The following is a 20,832-nucleotide window of genomic DNA, read 5'->3' as shown; positions in this document are numbered from 1 at the left end:
TTCAATTTTATCTTTGAGTTTGTTTTTAAGTTGTGTTATATAAGAATTTCAATTTTCATCTAAGATGATATGTAACAATAGTTCTTATGACTTATCACTTATATTTTTATCTTTTTTCAATACAGAAAACTTCCACACTTAATACTTAATGAGGGGTATATATATATATCAAATCATGATATTTATTGATGGTCAAAATCCGTCGATAATTACTAATAAATATTTATCGACGAATTTGTAGTCATTGATAATTATCGACAAGTTTCTCCTTCAAAAAAAAATTTTTACAATCATTTTATCAATGATCTTTGGGTTGTTGATAATTCCTTAATAAACTCAAGTTATGGTTAGATTTCTTTAAGGGGAGATAGAGAATTTTTATATCAATGACCCATGAACAAATTTATACCAAAGACTAAAACACCACTTTTCATTCCAAATCCTCGAGATAATGGATTTATGATTCATTATACTCATATCTTATTTATTTATTTATAAGACAAAACTTGTACTCATTCCACCTTGATTTATGAAAAAAAATTTGTTACTCATTTTAGTGACAAATTTATCAATAGAAAATTCATCGCTAATAGAAATTATAAATTATTAACAACATTCGTCATCAAATATATTAATGATGAAAATATTCATGGATAGTATAAATTATAATTTACTTATTAATGTTTTTATTGACAGATCCATTTTTGATAACAATATTTATCGGTAATTTAAATTCTAGAATCCAACAATAAACTTAGATTTACTGACAAATTTATTTTTGTCACAAAAGTTTATTTATACTTGCAAAAATTATTGTAATGGATGACAAAAATAATATAACATGGTGTTAAATTTTTACTAATTTTATATTATATCAAGAAAATCAACCTGTAAAGTGAGGTTTGCATCAAATTATATATTATAAATTGACTTTATAGATAGAAGATGAAATAATAAACTTTAAGTTTAACTTAACTTCACAAAATCAACTTGTAACATAAGGTTTACACCTACTTATATATCATGGATTGATCTTATTTTTAATTGATATGAAACTTTCAACATCTCGTTAATATAAAAAAATTTCAATAAAATTTATTATTAATAAAAAAATATATTTGATTGAGTAAGAGGACATAAAACACCTAATATATTTTTTTGTCTTTTAAATATACCTTGTTATTTTATTTTAAGGTTTTCCAAAAAGCTTAATAGTGACATTTTTTAACTAATAAGTCACATTAGTATTACCTTTGACAAGTCGTAGATCCTCTAGTAGTTACATATTTGCTCTGTTTTGCTTTCATCTATAATGATGATAAAATAAATAATATAACGTGTTAATGATAAAAACAATTTTTTCTTGTTAGTTAGGTTTTGTTTGGTATTACATTTATACATAATTTAAACATTTATTCGTACTTATAAATGTTATTATTGATGATGTGATCATATGTTAATGTGACATGTAGCCCATGCATTTGTTCATTATTTTCATTTGTAAATTCTATGTGATATGTATTAATGTGTGTTACGATATCACATTTTATTAAATATAGTAAACTAGCCAAAACAAATGATGATTAAATAAACTAAGTTGAACCGTTTAAAAATTACACTGTTAGAAAAAAAATGCTTAATCAAAGAACTGAAGATTATATTGAAACCACATATTTTTATTAAGAAACATTTTTAAAAAGTTTTTAAAAATTATAATTGGTAAAGATATACGATAAGAAAAAAAAAAAAAAGAACACAGCATGCTAACTATGTAATAGTATATAATTTTATCTTTAAACAATTTTTTTTCTTAAATAATAGTTTTATTTTAAATAAATTAACTAAAGTTAAGTACACTTTATTTATTAAAATATACATTTTTATTATTAATGTCTGACCATGAATAATAAAACGTATATTTAATAAATAACGAGCATTTGGGTCTAATTGAATATTTGTTTTAAAACAATTTATTTATTTTTTAAATTAATCTCTAAACATGTGATAAAGAGTTATATTTTTGTATGTATGAATGCGTGAGGAAAAATAAAGAAAAATGATAAAAAAATACTATTAAAAGATTGTATACGTATTTTTTTCTTTTTAAATTTTTGTGTTCACGTATTTTTTGTAATTCTTTACTTCGGTAACATTATCACAACGATATTTATTTACAGCAATTTACAGCAATCAATAATTCTAACAGTTTTCTCTTCTCGTTTCTTTCTTCTTTGGCTTTCTTTGTCAACCCAAGCAATCCCAGAACTGAACCAAAAACATGCATTTTGAACGCTGCAGCACCTGGTTTACATTTATCTACAAAGGATACAATTAATAAACTTCCTCATTTCAGAAATCCAAGTTAAAACTCGCATTTCACATTCACATTCAAATTCAATTTCTTGAATCGGCGAGACCAAGATAACCAGATCTCGAAGCGCCCCTTCTCTCTCGCGTTTCTGAGAGGGGAAAGGGGAAGTAACCACAAAAGATCGCCAGAAGAAATGTCTCGAATCTTCGAGTACTTCGTGGTGTGCGGGATCGGACCAGAGATTCGAACCATCGACGGAAGCAAAGGCTATTATGGCCCTGGTTGCATGTACCTTCCTTCTCTTCTCGATCAGTATCCTCCTCCAAATCACGCTCTCTATCCTCCTCCGCCGCCTCAGCTTTCCACAGTAAGTAACGAACGACAGAGATAGCATCCTTCGCTTACAACGATTTGGAAGTCTTCTTTACGTGTTATTATCGCGTTGTTGAATTGTATTGTTTTCAGTTTGACCTGATGCGTGTCGTTGCTGCTTTCAGTGTGTTTTACCCGCCGGCGTTGAATTCTACTCGTCAGGATTCGATTCCAACGATCCTTCCTCGTTTCCTCGGAGCTATCCGATTGTTTTGACCGGTATGGTTGTGTGCGTGCGCTGTTAAATCTTTAATTTACCTTAGTTGTTGTTTTAGTTTCTGTGGAAGTGTTTGAGGAAGTTAGACACTGTTTCTTGAAGCTTCTTCCCGAGGTGGTTCACTAAGACTACCAGGTGAGCACGAGGAATGTGGTCACGGTGAATCTTAAAAATGAGATTAGAGACTGTGCTTACACTACATTGTTTTAGTACTCCAGACTGAGGTATTACTTGTGATGCTCTATTAATTAAGGAAATGTCACAATGTACGTATGCAGAAGCGATTGGCGATGGAGTGTGTTGTTACGGATAAAATTTTTTGGAGATTATAGAAGGAAAGTATAGAATATGGAATGCAGTAAGGCTCCCCCAATATCTGTGTATTGAGAAAGAAGCCACATTCTGGGCACCAGAGAGAATTTGTGAACAGAGGCATGAGCAAATCTAATCCGGGGGCAAGTAGAGGTTCTTAAAATGTAGGCATTATGGTTTAACAAAGCAAACGGAGCGAAATTGTTCCAAAGTAATGGGTACATATGATAAACCCAATATTCATCTATCACACTGTAACAATTGTTCCAACTGCAAGCAGCCATCTTATAACGTGTAGTAATAAACTAGCCCCTAGTTTTGACCTCAAATCTGCAAAATATTTTAACATTTCGGTTTACATTTACCTTTACTCCTTCTTTTGTTGCTTTCACAATTCTAACATTGTATATTATGAGTTAATATTTCACTTAATTTGTATATATTTTTTGTTTGGATCATTGTTAACTCTCTCCATGGGTATTATTTTCCAATACCATATTTAACTTAAAAATTTGATACAGAGGGTGATGGATCAAAAATCTATGTCAGCTGCATTTCTTTCCGGGATCTAGTTTGTGAGGATATTGTAGAGGCCTACCGGATACAGGCAAACTCATATGCTGACAAATGCATCTGTCTGGTTTCACGCTTGCCAAGTTTCAGCATATTAAGAAGTGCTCTGGAGGAAATATTTGCTCTCTGTTTTTCCTCAAAAGGAAGTAGGTATGTATGCCATAGTTGCAATAACTTCTCCTGCTTTGTTATGGATCCAGCAGTTGACAATGTAACGACCTTTGTCTATGTTCTGTACAGTACAAAGTATAGCCATTTTCACTTTTTTTTGAAAATCAGCACATAACTCAGTTTAATCATTTTCTCTCTTTTTAAATGAACATGTAACTGTTAGCTTTGCTATAGTTGGGCTTCATGAATGTGACTGAGGTTTTTCCCAAGATTAAATGTGAAAATGCATCATGTTCTGTTTCTGTTGGTTTTAATGTCCCATCTCTACAATAATTTCAGCAAGCCACTATGGGATGTTATAGCACATATGGTGTCCAGTGTGCCATTGCCAACTCCTGGGAAGGAACGAGTTCTGTTTGCTATTGATAGTTGTTTGCTTTCTGTGGAGGCTCCACCGAATGATTGGCTCCCCCATGCTGATGTACAATCTCCTAAGTCCTTTTTCTTGGGTTTGTTTGCTGTGTGCTTCAGCTTCATAACTTCCTTAGCTGACAACTGTCCTAAATTTTGTGGCACAGATATCATTTCTGCCTATAGTGCAGTGCTTGGATGTTGACAACTTAGTGAGACTTTTTACAGCAGTGTTGCTTGAGAGAAGGATTTTGTTTCGAGCTAACAAGTATTTATCTTTCTAAGACTATTGAAGTCTGTTACTTTTTTGGTCAAGATTGGCCTCTATGGCGGCAATGTGTCTGCTCTTTGACTTTCATCTAAACTACCATAAATTTCATATTAATAACAGCATTCACTATGAAGCCTATGGGGAATTTTACCACATATTTACAATTTCTACCTTTGTTTGCTATGCTTCATATTGATAATACAATTTACATTTTTTTCCCTCCGGATATCAAATCTTTTATATTTTTGACAAGGTGAGCAGTCTGGCAGGTTCATTTGATGTAATGGTGTCAAAAAGATCCATTTTGATGTTTACTTTATCAATTTTTAGCATGAGTATTTTAGGGAAATATGATAAGGAAGGACCATTTGCTGCAGGTTGATCATAATTCTCCCTCGTTTATATCTTAGTTGTCTGGTAATTTGTCATTTAGATTTTATACTCAGTTTGTAAAATGATTGTTTAGTCTGTATTTTACTTTGGCAGGTATTCACTTCTTACACTTGTATCAGAGGCGATTTGTCACTTAATTTACCCTTTCCGATGGCAGGTGAGATTTACTTCAGACTTGGCATTAGTTTTTCCTATATTTATGTACTCCATTATTTTCACTTAAACCAGTTCAGTACTGATATTTCTACACACGAGTGAAATTATTGCTTATGCCTTTTTTAATTCAACAATGTGAATATTGTATGATAGATAGTTAGATTACAATAAGAAATAATGTGGATTTTGATAAATATGGCATAACAACAAAACATTGAGTAGAAGCACATTTGATATTTTAGATTGATACATACATGTGATAAGGCATTGTCTAGGTATGTAATCCTGGATGAATATGAATGTAGTCTATAAAAAATCCCGACACGAGCATTATACGTATTAAACATACCAGCAAGCCTGATCAAACATTGTTTTGTAGGTACTGATATCATAATAAGAGTCATCAATTATGACATAAGTACAGTTATAGACAGGAAATAAATATAATCTATAAACAATAGATGAAATTGTGTTAATTGAACTAAGTAACATGCATATTAGTAAATATCATCTAGTGATTAAGAATGTTGGATATGATTGGTACAGGTTGGAGTGCTAACCTGCAGATCTTTATTCTAACAACATACCAAGTTTTCTCAATGTGGAGAAACCCAACACATACAATTTCTGGTTATTCGAGAGAACCAAACTCTCCATTCCATTCTTCCTATTCTTTTCAGAATGTACAAAAACAATGAAAAACTGCTAAAAACAACTACCTACACACTTTATAAAATTCTGAGACAATAATACCTACCCACAGACAGTTATAACTGTCTGTCCCTTTTATTTCTCTTAATATAAATATTTCCCTTGAACTTATCAATACCCCTCCATGAAGTTTCACCTTGTCCTTAAGGTGAAAAGTAGAAAACTCCTTATTGATGCATCTTCCTAGCTGTTTTCAATGGGTGAGAGGTGTTTTCAAGTGGACGAACTACCTTCTTTTTTCCTTATTTTGTAAACTGTATCAAACCTATCACACTCCCTCCATGAAGGTGCACCTTATCCTCAGGGTGAAATTCTGGAAATTCTTTATGAATGCAGGCAACATATTCTCCTAATTCTTGAATTCCCTCCTCTGAAATAAGCAGCATATGGAGCTGTTTATTTTTGCAAGTATCATTAGGCCCAAACTTTTCATCACACCTAAAGCATAAGCCTTTTTTAATCTTATCTTGCAATTCTTTTCGGGACAATTTTCTAAATGGTGTCCCTCCTTGTTGAGATTGATGGTGCTCACACAACCACTGTTCTCTCCACTTCCTTTGTTGGAGTGGGTAAAACCCACTGAATGTCTCCCTTCCTGTGAGTAATTGCAAGTAAGTGACAATTATCTATAGGTGTTATTTTGAAGTTGCACAGTGAGAGAGTCCCTCTTTGTGGTGACTCTAACCTTTTCCTCACCATTTGAGCCTTAATCATTAACTCAGAAAGATCATGAGATTCATAAAGTTTAACCTCCGCCTTTATGTCTTCATTCAGCACATTCAAGAATATGTCCACCAAGTAATCTTGTTGCATTCCTTTCATGAACTTGCTTATTGTTCAAACGACTCAATATATTCCCCTATAGGTCCAGTTTGACAAAAGCCAAGCAAAACTTCAAATGGGTTCTGCAACATTGTTGGCAGAAATCTTCTAACCACTGCATCTTTGAAGGTTTCCTATGTTGGATGCGGATGGCAGGTTTCCCACCATTGAAGCCAAAGCTTTCCCCTCCAATGCCATCATAACAACCTTCATTCACTAACCCCTTTCAAACGGAAATACCATTCTAATCTATTGGTCCACCCATAAGCTTCGTCCCCTGCAAACACAGTAATGTCCAACTTCCTCCATGTGGTAGAAATCCCAGTAGAACTTGGATGCTATTGCCATGGATGACCGTGAGGATAATGGGATAATGAAGGAGGAACTTGGATGCTATTGCCATGGATGACCGTGAGGATAATGGGATAATGAAGGAGGAAGTTCTACTGGGATTTCTACCACATGGAAGAAGTTGGACATTATTGTGTTTGCAAGGGACGAAGCTTATGGGTGGACCAATAGATTAGAATGGTATTTCTGTTTGAAAGGGGTTAGTGAATGAAGGCTGTTATGATGGCATTGGAGGGGAAAGCTTTGGCTTCAATGGTGGGAAACCTGCCATCCGCATCCAACATAGGAAACCTTCAAAGATGCAGTGGTTAGAAGATTTCTGCCAAACATGTTGCATGAACCCATTTGAAGTTGCACAGTGAGAGAGTCCCTCTTTTTGGTGACTCTAACCTTTTCCTCACCATTTGAGCCTTAATTATTAACTCAGCAAGATCATGAGATTCACAAAGTTTAACCTCCGCCTTTATGTCTTCATTCAGCCCATTCAAGAATATGTCCACCAAGTAATCTTGTTGCATTCCTTTCATGAATTTGCTTATTGTTCAAACGACTCAATATATTCCCCTATAGGTCCAGTTTGACGAAAGCCAAGCAAAACTTCAAATGGGTTCTGCAACATTGTTGGCAGAAATCTTCTAACCACTGCATCTTTGAAGGTTTCCTATGTTGGATGCGGATGGCAGGTTTCCCACCATTGAAGCCAAAGCTTTCCCCTCCAATGCCATCATAACAGCCTTCATTCACTAACCCCTTTCAAACGGAAATACCATTCTAATATATTGGTCCACCCATAAGCTTCGTCCCCTGCAAACACAGTAATGTCCAACTTCCTCCATGTGGTAGAAATCCCAGTAGAACTTGGATGCTATTGCCATGGATGACCGTGAGGATAATGGGATAATGAAGGAGGAACTTGGATGCTATTGCCATGGATGACCGTGAGGATAATGGGATAATGAAGGAGGAAGTTCTACTGGGATTTCTACCACATGGAAGAAGTTGGACATTACTGTGTTTGCAAGGGACGAAGCTTATGGGTGGACCAATAGATTAGAATGGTATTTCCGTTTGAAAGGGGTTAGTGAATGAAGGGTGTTATGATGGCATTGGAGGGGAAAGCTTTGGCTTCAACGGTGGGAAACCTGCCATCCGCATCCAACATAGGAAACCTTCAAAGATGCAGTGGTTAGAAGATTTCTGCCAACAATGTTGCATGAACCCATTTGAAGTTGCACAGTGAGAGAGTCCCTCTTTGTGGTGACTCTAACCTTTTCCTCACCATTTGAGCCTTAATCATTAACTTAGCAAGATCATGAGATTCATAAAGTTTAACCTCCGCCTATATGTCTTCATTCAACCCATTCAAGAATATGTCCACCAAGTAATCTTGTTGCATTCCTTTCATGAACTTGCTTATTGTTCAAACGACTCAATATATTCCCCTATAGGTCCAGTTTGACGAAATCCAAGCAAAACTTCAAATGGGTTCTGCAACATTGTTGGCAGAAATCTTCTAACCACTGCATCTTTGAAGGTTTCCTATGTTGGATGCGGATGGCAGGTTTCCCACCATTGAAGCCAAAGCTTTCCCCTCCAATGCCATAATAACAGCCTTCATTCACTAACCCCTTTCAAACGGAAATACCATTCTAATCTATTGGTCCACCCATAAGCTTCGTCCCCTGCAAACACAGTAATGTCCAACTTCCTCCATGTGGTAGAAATCCCAGTAGAACTTGGATGCTATTGCCATGGATGACCGTGAGGGTAATGGGATAATGAAGGAGGAACTTGGATGCTATTGCCATGGATGCTATTGCCATGGATGACCGTGAGGATAATGGGATAATGAAGGAGGAAGTTCTACTGGGATTTCTACCACATGGAAGAAGTTGGACATTACTGTGTTTGCAAGGGACGAAGCTTATGGGTGGACCAATAGATTAGAATGGTATTTCCGTTTGAAAGGGGTTAGTGATTGAAGGCTGTTATGATGGCATTGGAGGGGAAAGCTTTGGCTTCAATGGTGGGAAACCTGCCATCCGCATCCAACATAGGAAACCTTCAAAGATGCAGTGGTTAGAAGATTTCTGCCAAACATGTTGCATGAACCCATTTGAAGTTGCACAGTGAGAGAGTCCCTCTTTGTGGTGACTCTAACCTTTTCCTCACCATTTGAGCCTTAATCATTAACTCAGCAAGATCATGAGATTCATAAAGTTTAACCTCCGCCTTTATGTCTTCATTCAGCCCATTCAAGAATATGTCCACCAAGTAATCTTGTTGCATTCCTTTCATGAACTTGCTTATTGTTCAAACGACTCAATATATTCCCCTATAGGTCCAGTTCGACGGAAGCCAAGCAAAACTTCAAACAATATATTCCATATGGAACAAAGAGTATGGATATAAGGGGTGATACCTCCAAACAACATTTATTTTCTTCTTTAATCACTATATTCAATTAGTTATGCACCACCCTTCGGGACGAAACCATGTTAAACTGGGGGAGTTACCCCCTTGTATACAAAATATTCTAACCATGTAGACTTGTATGCAAATATAATATATTTGTGTCTATTTTTTTAAATTCCCACCTTATCCCCTTCTTCCACCGCACCCCCTCCATCCTTACTGGTACACAGTTATGTTTACAAATTTTATACAATAATTGTGAGTTTCATCTATTAAAGCTAAACTTTAAAACGCCATAAGATAATTAAATTTGTCATTTTGTCACATTGTGTCATATTTCAAACACTATTATAGAGATTCAGTTTTGTTTTTATTTTGTTTTATAAGTAAAATTGAACCGTAAAAATAGTTATAATGTTAGAGTACACACTAAACTGACTCATAAGAACACAGAGGAAAAGGAAAAGAGAACAAGGGATATGGTGACTGAATCTGAAATTTTACATTTCATACACATGTATCACAGTACATCATTGCTATTAATAGAACTATTATAAGCAATGAGTCAACTGTCCACTAGCTACCTAACTAATATACAACTCTGTCTGACATATCTACAACAATTAATAGAAATAAATAAAATACATATTAGGATTTTTTTTTCATTATAGGATTTAATTTTGCTTTTAATTGATAGTAAGTAATTTTATCAATAGAAAGAATGCCTCTGTTTTAGATTTGGAATGCTTTTAATTTGTTTTATAAAGCAGTCCGTTTTTGTTAAGATATACATTATAATTTTTTTTTTATTTCTCATACATTATAGATATATGTTAGGAAGAATTTGGTTGCTTGTTTAGATAGACTTTAGGCAGTAATTTTGTTTTGAATTGCTTTTAATATTTTTATAGATAATTTTTTTCATTGTAAAGTAAGGATTTATAATATTTGGATTTTGGTGGATAATTAATTCTTATACAAATAGTTGAAGTATGACAACTCAGCTTTGTTCATCCTTTAAGAAAAAGGAAGGTAATGATTTTGACCAATTTTACCGTACTTTTGTGTAATAAACTTGAGAAATTTCACCACAAATTCAAACTTGATGAAATGATTTACACCAGTATCTTTAATTACCTAAGTCATGTAATACTTTTCAAAACTCATCATAAACTTGAGAAATTTCACCACAAACTCATAAACTTGATGAAATGATTTACTAGTATATTTAATTACCTAAGAAGTGTAATATTTTTCAAAACTAAATCTTATACGATTATTAATAGTAAAATTGCTAGTCATTGTTGATTTTGATTATCATGTGATAAACCCCCCCTTTCTTCTGTATATTTAGCATCCCCGCTGGAAAATTTATTGTTCTGCCTGTGTGCATACCATATTTAATAACTTCTCTTGCTAATTCTTAAAATATTGATGTTGACTCACTTCTAATCCCTCTTTCTTGGGTCTTTTTTTTTTCTTTCCTCAAGCATGTATACATTCCGTTGCTGTTTTTCAGTGGAGTAGATTATATTGATGCTCCTACACCATATATGATGGGGCTCCATTCGGGTGTTGATATTTCTGCTCTGGCAATGGATGGGGTAAGTCATTCCTTATCTTGTTCCTAGTCATCGCGATCACTTATTTTTCAGAATTCCAGTTTGTAGCCAAGTTCACCTTGTATTGAGTCTTGTGAATATCATTTAGTTTTTGACCACTTGTTGAAATCTTTTGATTCTTCATTTGATCAAAGGTATACTGTCATAACTAATGATTTGCTATTTTGTATTGTGAACTGATGAGTTTGAAGAATATTTTAAGAGTAAAAGTTAGATGAATTCTTGTTTTCAGAAAAAAAGAACCATTATCGTTTTTTAGGTTGCTAATTCTTATTTGGGGCTACTTTATGATACATCATATTTAATGCTCTAAAGTTTAACTTTACTAGATAAAGTTGGGGATGATGATACTTGGAAAACCCAAGTTCAACATTGGATAAAGGTAGAGCTTGAAAAGAGAAGTATACAGGTGGGGACAGTTCTTATCTTACATGCTCTTATTATAAAGTTGGGTTAAGTCTAAGTCCATTCTAAGATAGTCTGTAATAGGAAGTGAATTAGAGTGTGTTTGTAACATATCTCATGATATTGTAAGAATTAAGAGCTTCTAACGGCTTCTAGTAGTAAACCTAATATCCTACTATCAACCTGTAACAATCTGGCCACCATGTGAACCCCCTACTGGTGGTTTGTTGGATTTTTCCGAAGCAATCAGGCCGTGGGCTGCCATGCAAAGGACACATTAAAACAGTATCATATTCTTGATCTTGCTTATGATCCCGACTCTTGCTTCTTTATATAGTTGGTAAGTATTTTTTAAGTTGGCCTGCCAAGTAACAACTTACTCTGATAGCTTCTCAATTGATGTAAGGTGTTACTTAAAAGTGCAACTTCTTATTTTATTTTATTTGTGGCTTTGTTTTGTTAATTTAGAGGTCAGAATGCATGTGAAGTATTCCATTTGTTTCAAATGAATGTTTAGCTTTGATAATAATTGTGAAAATAGTGAAAAATTAGGGATAAGATTAATTCTCCTTGTGTAGAAAATACACATAAGGTAATTTAATTATAATGAAGAACCATACAGGGAAATATGGGCTAAGCCCAAATATACATAATATTGTAACTAATAATATCTAATGATATTTTAATAATATCTAACAATAACGTTGTATTTTAACCTTTTGTAGGTTGTTGTTGTGGATCTTGAGTATAATCTCATTACTACCTCAGAAGAAATTCCTCCTATTCCTGAGCCAGAATTCAGTATTTTGCGTGGTGAAATAATGAAGCTAATATATCCCAATGTAATTGGAATTGATGAGATGAAGTCTGGAATATACCGTCTATCTGAGCATGATTCTAAACTTAGGGGTAAGCTATGGGGAGAGGACCATGACCTTCAGCTAAGGTGATGTTTTGATGCTAGAGTATTTACTATTTTTCATGAGTTGCATATTTATTATCCTTGCCATATCTTTGAATTTAGGCTTAATTGAACCTTTTGTTACTCTGTTTTTGTTGAAATTCAAATTTGGTCTCAAATGTTTTTATGTAAACTTAACATTCAAATTTTAATGGAAATGCTGACTTTGCACTCTACTGCACTTTCATATCAGTATCTGTGTTAAATATTGAACACTGTTTTAATGGACAGCTCAAAATTTCAAAATTAAAATAGCGGGTGATCAAATTCTTTTTTCTTAAAAAAAGAATGGCAGGATTAAATTCAAATTTCAGTGATAGTAGAGAATCAAATATACAATTAAGCTTTGAATTTTTGTAATTCAGCAAAAAGATGCAACTGAACTAATAAATTGATGGTTGATTTGTGCCTTCTATTGAATTCAATGTGGCTAATCCTCTAAATGAAATCCATCCTTAAAATAGCCTTCAACAATTATGAACGTAACTAATAAGTTTTTCTGTGGGCAATACATTTGATAGCGCACTAGACATGTTGGTTGCACATAATTGATCTCTTGTCTGACGTGTATTTTTTGTCCTTGTGTGTTGTACAGGATGATATTCCTTAAGTTTTTTGCAACACTTTTAAGCGGATATCGCAATTTCTTAGTATGACTTTTTCTTTGCTGCTTCAGATATTTATTTTTTCAATAATCTACCATAGCACAACATTGTTATGAGCTTTGAATTTGTTTGATATCAGGAAAATAGTGCCACTCAAGTCTTCAACACTCAAGCTTTTTTGAAGAAGCGTTCTCGATCTACTAACCAACCACCAGAGCCCATGGTAAATTTTGGATTATGTTCTCCAATTAGCAGTAATGGCGAGTAACAATGGCTTAAATGATCCTAATTTTGATTAGAATTCTTTACTGATTATGATAGTTTGATATAGTCTCATGATGTATTGCATTGAGCATTTGCCAACTTGAGCGTGGATGGTCTTGATTTTGTTAAATTAATTTTGGTTGAAAGTGAGATGACCCATGTTTGGAAAATTTAATATAAAGGGTGTGTTCTTAGTAAAACACTAAATCTTAGTATGATATTCTCAACATAGTGCAGATGATACCATTTTTTTTTACATTTTTTTGCAAATATTATTCAGAGGTCCCACATCACCTACCTCCTTGGGTTTAGCAACTATGCTAATGCCAATTGATTTTAAGATGGAATATAATTTGTGTTTTCATAATCATGTTTAAAAGCATCCAACCCATGTTTGGAAGCATCCAATGCTTTTTCCATGCATTACGATAGATGTAATATTAACAATTCCACCATGTAGCAGATAGATTCTCTTTTCCTGAATTATGACTGGAATGCTAATTTATTTGTCATATCAGTGTAGACTTTCTCTTCCTTTATAGTAATTCCAAATTTGATTTTTACAGATAGCTCAGTTCCTTGACTCTCATGGCTTCTTGGATTATTTGGAAAGAGGAGTAGGTTCTGATGAAAACAACAATAATCTGCTTGACAAGCTGCAAGATGCAATTGGAAGGGGTCAAAATCCTATGTCAATTCTTCCTTCACCCCCAATAGAAACCGAGGTTTTAACAGTATCAGATTCTGATATTGGAATATCAGGTGAAATGACTGACTTATAAACAAGGTTCTTGCTAAATGATTTTGTTGTGAATACCTGCTAAACTTCATATGGTCATAACTTTTTGTTTCTTCAGGATCTGGGGCCAAATACACTTATGATAAATTCCCTGTAAATATCAGAACAGATGACCAAGAAGAAAAGAGGAAACAGACTCTTGCAGCAGTTAGTAACGCTTTTGAGTACTCAGGAAGACATGCTCCAAGGTAAATGCAAGCAATTATGAAACGGGTAAAGGATGTTTTAAGTTTATCATATTTCTATATCAGTGCCAGGACTGCACATCCTTTTCAGTCATTTCAAAAAGTCTTTTCTAAATGGAACATCTGCCAATATGCCAAATGTTTGCATACACATAAGGATCCCTTATCCATACGACAAATTTCATAAAGGTATATGTATTACCTTATGTTTCATAAAGGCAAGGAAGCTTGGGAGTTTATTTATATAGATCGCCTCAATTTTTATGGGTGTCAGCCAAATCAATTTTGGCATAAATTGTAGTGCCAAAAGTTTTTGGCTCTTTTTACATCATTATTTTTTGATAAACGAACAATGTTTGCAGAGGAAAAAGTTTGGAGTAGGAGGATGCTTTATCTTTCTAGAAGCCAACATAGCATAATTCATAAACTAGAAAATCTCTTCAACTAAGTGAAATTTGGCTGTCTCTTTTCATGTCCAATAGTGAAATATATGTAACTAGCCTGTACTAATTACTATGTATTATAATTGTGTAAATATGAGTAACTAAGACCATTTTATCCCACCAAAGAGGTAATGGCTTGAACAATCTGGTGTCCCTCTCCAGTCATAGTCCATAGGTTAAATAATAGCTTACGTTCTAGAAAGTGCCCTACACTTAAAAAATTCAAAAAACTTACATCCTAGTAAAATTCACAAATGTATTAGAAATATTTTAGAGCCCTCAATTTGGTCCTCCAAAGCCATAGTCACCACATTAGTCCTTGAAAAGCTCCAATAAGTCTTTTATTTTGTGTCCCCACTTTAGGCCCTCTTAATAACAAATATAATGTCATTTTTATGTGTGAGGGATTGATGTGGTTATCAATTGTTTTGGGTGACAATTTTTGATGGGCTAATAAGATGAGTGTTGATTTAAATCTTTGAAAGGCTAATTTAGTTCCAAGAATTTTGTGAAGGACTAATGTGGTGAGTGGTGATGCATATTGTTATTTGGTAATTGGGTGGGATGGAATTTGGTTTTGACATGCAATACTTTCTGCTTTATTTTATATATCTATTTATATTGAATAAACTGATTGTCAGGCTTGCTTGTATGGTTTAGCTTTTCTTCTTTCTCTGCTTTTTTCTCTATCTTACTATTCCTTTCTGTGTTGACCAGTAAGGATCCTTTAGCAGATACTCTTAGTCCACTTGAGAGAGCTGTAAGTTAAAACCAATAGGACATTACTGCTTCTTGTGTGTTAACATACAGATTTAAGTGGTTCCTAAAATTATTGATTTATTTGTTTCAGGCTGAAAGGGACCGCATGGTGCTAGATATTAAGGTTAAGCTGCAGGTAGCCTCTTTGATCCTTTTATATTCATTCCTTTGTGTGTGTTCTGATAATGGAAATAAAAGGAAGCTGCTATACAAGAGTAAATAGATAAGTACCTAATTATTTGTAATACCAGCTATTACTTAGAAATCCAGTTATATAGTTGGGGGTGAGTAAGTGTTTGTACGCAATCCTACGGACTGTGAATTGTGCCCCTATCTGCTATCTCTAGCTCACAATGGGGTGGGAGAGGAGGGGGCTTGTTGGGTAATGCTTCATATATGATGTTCATTTCTATTTTGTACCATTTATATTTTGTTTTAATTCTATCATGTCATAAAAAAAGGGCATTCTATTTCTCTTCATTGTCTTTTGCATAACACAGGGTTTATGGCTGCGGCTTCTTAAACTGGGAGCGACAGATGATCCTCTCTCATCTTTTGAATATGGAACAATACTTGGTATTATGTTATGACACATCTATTTCTTGTTAATACTTGTAGAGAGAATATGTTGTTTGTTGACAGACAAATGACTATTGGACATCTGGAGAGCCTGCCAAAAAGTGATTGTGTGGTTGGTTTTGCAGCTTTGATTGAATCTGATGCAGAAGGGATTGGTGGTAGTGGATTTGTTGAATGTATAAGGGAGCATATACATTCGGTTAGAAGCTTTATTTAGCCCACACTGATAGTTATTTATAATTCTGGAATCTGGTACATTAAATCTTATGCTGGATCTTTTTACCAGGGTTGGGACTGTCATCTCACTGAAGAACAGTTTATTGCAGTGAAAGAATTGGTAAAAGATGTTATTCATTTTTGTATTTAACTTTTTAATCTGCCATGTGTTTACACTTGTTGAGAAGATATATTTTGAATTTATTGAATCTACAAGTGACATTTGCTGGTGTAGCAATCTTGATATGCTGCCAAGCAAACTTGAGGTGACTGGCATACCAACCTTCTCGATTAACATAACCAACCTGTTGCCTGATATTCTACCGACTCAGTGTGGCAACAACATTTTGCTTTTTACTCTTCCATGATATAAGGTTATCTCCCACAAAGATATAGTGTATTGAGTTGGACCACTTGGAAAGCTGCCTTTATTACCCTGTAAGCTGTCTTAGTTGCAACCTTTGGCAGCAACCTTAATTGCAGCTTTAAGTGTGATGGTTAGTTTCACATTGATTGGAAATATGATCTATCAAGTTTTGACAGTCCTCACCTTGGAAACTAGTCTTGAGGGGTTAAAGTTTTCCCTAGGACCAATTTCCAACTCTTTTAAATCAGTTCTATAAAACCTTGCATTCAGAATGTACCATTGGTTTTGTTGAATCACTGCAAAAACCAATTGGTCACCATGGAAATATTGAGGCTACAAAAATTTGTGCCTTCACAGTGGACAAATAATCGCCTCTTTCACCAAAGCACATTAAAAATGATTTTTCCATTACAAATACAGCCAAACAGACATAAACAAGATCAAGATTCTTAGGACATATAAAATAGGAACTTATCAAAACCTGAGTGATAAATTGATCTCATGGGGAGAGGTTACCAACTGACCGTTTTAGAGTGAGAAGCAGTGAACATTGAAGAAAAAAGTATGAATAATAACAGCCAACTCCCAAGACTTCTACTGTCCCTTGCCAACACCCTTAGAGTTCTCTCTCTTTTTTTGTGTTTTGGGGTGTGGTGGTGACATTTGTCTTTCATTTTTCTTATCTCCCCTTCTGTAATGGAGTGACTATGTTTACTTAAGTGGTGACTTGAGAGTCAACAAAGAGAAACACTTTTACTAAACAATTTAGAACCAGCATTGGTGAGACTTTAACAAATATAAATGGTAATGGTGGGTAAGGTATGGTGTGTGCTTTGTCCCACACTCACTTAAGCCTATCCTAGATCCAGTGTTGGCCACCTACATTTGCCACACTCTAGGGCAATAGCCTTGGGAGTGAGAGGGATTGTTGGAGAGTTGGCTTAATTGTGGTCACTCCTAACCTGCATTAGCTGCACTTGAGAATTAAACTGTAAAATAATTCTAAAGGGCTTTTTTGATCCTCTTATAATCTTCTATTTATAAAAATAATTTGATAAAGAATACATGATAAATAGGGTAACCTAAACACAATATAATCATGATAAATAGGGTAACCTAGACACAATATAATGATGATAAATAGGGTAACCCCAGACACAATATAATCATGATAAATAGGGTAACCTAGACACAATATAATCATTATAAATAGGATAACCCTAGACACAATATAATCATGATAAATAAGATAAATATTCTAACAGCTGCAACCTCAAGGGTGGTGGTTTAGCCTCATTTAAATAGAGCTTGCAAATCTAGAGCAATCCTCATTTTAGAAGTTAGTTTTGTGGGACATGTTAAACTATAGGATAAAGAAAGGTATTGAGTCCAAACCATGTGCTTCTAAGACAACATAAATACTTTATTTTATTTATATTGAGAAAAAAGAATCAATACAATAAATAGAGGACATTTGATATCTTCAAGTAAAGGTGTGATATGAGAATAAATAAAAACGTTCATGATATTACATATATAATCTAGATATTCTTGATTATATAGGATCTGCATAATATTTCTATAATTATAATACCGTCCCTCAAATTGGAGCATATTAGGCACATGTGCCCAATTTGCTGTAAAGATAATTGATCCTTGATCTTTTTAAAGACTTGATAAATATGTCAGCCAACTTTTTAATGGGGAAAGTAATCTTACCTTAGAAAGATTATTGTTCATTTCCTCTCGTTAGAAGCATTAAATTAAGAGAAAATGAACGGCGAGACTAAGGAGTAACTCTGAATGTTTTTCTAGGAATAACTCGGTCCTTTCTCTCTACTTACATATATGTGTATATACACACACCATATATAGTATATAGAGAGTTTCTCTGTTGTTGGGAATTGTATGTTGAAACACATATAAATTCTTTATTTTTAATCATTCATAGGAAAATCTAATAATGACTAATAATGGAGAATAATCAGAATTATCACTTGTACAAATTTCCCTAATTACTATGATCAAATCTTATTTTTTACATATATAATATTTCCCTTAACTTCTATTTGAGTAAAAGTTCTCTTTTAGAGTAAAAGTTTAACTTTCTTGTCTCTTTTTGAATTTGTTTATTTCAGCTTAAAACAGCTATCAATCGAGCAACATCAAGAAATGACCTGTTGACGATTAGAGATGCTCTTGAAGTTTCATCTGATATGTATAAGAAAGATAATAACAATGTGCCAGACTATTGCCAACGTCACCTTATCTCTTTACCTATATGGGAGGAATTACGGTATGTATTACATGTATTATTTCTTCATGATTTCATTATCTGGAATTTTTTATGTTCAACTTGGTTCATGCACGTCCCCTGCAGATTTTGGGAAGGATATTTTGACTATTTAATGGAGCAATCTTCAAACAAGTAAGGATTAGGTTTTCTTGGATTTAGTTTTCCTTTGATTTTCTGCACTTTCTCTTTATAAACATATTCTCACCCTCTACTGTTAGGTTTCTTGGAAAGAAACCTACTCAAAAACAACATTCACACACAACAATCAATGGAACACTCAGGAAAAAGAATAGTATTTGTATTCAATTCTCAGGAAAACATGTACAACTCGTAACTAGGGAGCCTAATCCCCCTCCCAGGACAATGTGTCCTGCAACTAACAAATGAAAGATACTCAACAACCCCTTTACAAAACCGAACTCAACCCTTTATACATAGTTCCCCTTCCCGCCTTACCTAATTGCTAAACAGTTAGGCAGTTAGGTAATTAATGCTTTCTCCTCCTCTCATACTGTTAGGTTCTTTATCCAAGAATCTAGGAAAAACTCACTCCTTACTCTGCAAACACACTCTCTGACAAAGAAATGCTTCTTTTATTCACTTTCAATCAACAGCAAGAATACAGAGAGCTTAACCTCTCCCCCTCAGGACAATGAGTCCTAATCAACAAAATCACTAAGGCCAAAAAGATCCCTCCCCCAACTAATCACAACTATTTATACAAGTTCAAAAGCTTTTCCCCGCGCCCTCTAACTGCCCAAACAGTTAGACCAACTAACTATGTTTCTTTCTTCTCTCATAGACTAATAACGGTCTAACATTACTCCCCCCTCCTTCAGCAACCTTGTCCCCAAGGTTGAATTCTGGATATTCTGGATATTGGTCCTGCATCGTTTCCACGTCTTCCCAAGTTGCTCCATCTCTTCCTCCTTCATGCCACTGCACTAATACTTGGTGTATAGGCTCACCACCCTGCTGTCTGGTTCTCCTTTCTAGGACTTCCACTGGCCAATAGCTGGGTCCATCCGCCTGTAACTCTGCAGGCAGCTCCCCTTCTATTTTTTTCTCTCCCACCGCCTTTTTTAACTGGGAAACATGAAAAACAGGGTGTATCTTGGCTGTTTCCGGTAACTGTAAACGATAGGCGACCTTCCCAATTTGCTGAATCACCTGGAATGGTCCATAGTACCTAGCTGCAAGTTTTGGATGTAATCTTACAGGCATAGACGATTGCCTTGCGGTCTGATTTTTAAGTAGACCCAATCCCCCACTTGAATGTCTACCTCTCTCCTTTTTTTATTTGCCTGGCCCACCATCATATCCTGTGCCCTGCTTAAATGGAATTTTAATTGTCGCAGAGCCTCATCTCGGGTTATTAAGTCCTGAGCCACTGTTTCCACCGCTGTCTCCCCCGGAATAAACCTGCTCAATGATGGGGGTGCCCTGCCATAAACAATCTCGAAGGGAGAGCACTTGGCAGCGCCCTGGTAACTGGTGTTGTACCAGTATTCAGCCCATGGTAACATCATTCTCCAGTTTTTGGGCTGCTCAGAGCAGAAACACCTCAAATATCCTTCTACAATGCGGTTCAAAACCTCCGTTTGTCCATCAGTCTCTGGATGATATGCCGTACTCATCTTCAATTGTGTTCCTTGCATCTTAAACAATTCTTTCCAGAATGTACTAAGGAACAGGGGGTCCCTGTCGCTCACAATCGACACCGAAATCCCGTGCAATCTAACCACCTCTTGAACAAAAACCTCTGCCACTGTTCTTGCTGAATAGGGATGTTTTAATGCCATAAAATGTCCATACTTACTCAATCTGTCCACCACCACTAAAATTGCATCGTAATTGTGAGATTTTGGTAATTTGACAATGAAATCGATGCTCACCTCTTCCCAC

At 34.7% G+C, this 20,832-nt stretch overlaps 1 protein-coding gene across 1 annotated transcript; it reads left to right on the top strand.

Moving 5' to 3' along the window:
• The first annotated feature begins 2,211 nt into the window (after positions 1-2,211).
• LOC148195151 (DENN domain and WD repeat-containing protein SCD1-like) lies at positions 2,212-19,063 on the top strand. Its single transcript, XM_088095099.1, has 19 exons — positions 2,212-2,678; positions 2,809-2,902; positions 3,734-3,935; positions 4,236-4,377; positions 4,475-4,575; positions 5,065-5,128; positions 10,917-11,030; positions 12,179-12,399; positions 13,010-13,064; positions 13,159-13,242; positions 13,850-14,045; positions 14,141-14,270; positions 15,428-15,470; positions 15,561-15,605; positions 15,970-16,045; positions 16,174-16,247; positions 16,335-16,385; positions 18,770-18,927; positions 19,012-19,063. The coding sequence occupies exons 1-19, from the start codon at positions 2,505-2,507 to the stop codon at positions 19,061-19,063; spliced, it is 2,076 nt and encodes a 691-aa protein (XP_087951225.1). The 5' UTR covers positions 2,212-2,504.
• Positions 19,064-20,832: the final 1,769 nt, after the last annotated feature.

The sequence above is a fragment of the Vigna umbellata genome, chromosome 7 (assembly GCF_029865625.1).
Source record: "Vigna umbellata cultivar VRB3 chromosome 7, Vumbellata_1.0, whole genome shotgun sequence".
In the NCBI taxonomy this organism is placed as follows: domain Eukaryota; kingdom Viridiplantae; phylum Streptophyta; class Magnoliopsida; order Fabales; family Fabaceae; genus Vigna; species Vigna umbellata.
This window is presented reverse-complemented; position numbering and strand designations above follow the sequence as displayed.

Excerpts from the sequence above, each read along its gene's own strand:
- LOC148195151 (XM_088095099.1), top strand. The coding sequence starts at position 2,505 with ATGTCTCGAATCTTCGAGTACTTCGTGGTGTGCGGGATCGGACCAGAG. Across the intron at positions 12,400-13,009 it reads GACCATGACCTTCAGCTAAG|GATGATATTCCTTAAGTTTT; the intron begins GTGATGTTTTGA and ends TGTGTTGTACAG. Across the intron at positions 13,065-13,158 it reads GCGGATATCGCAATTTCTTA|GAAAATAGTGCCACTCAAGT; the intron begins GTATGACTTTTT and ends GTTTGATATCAG.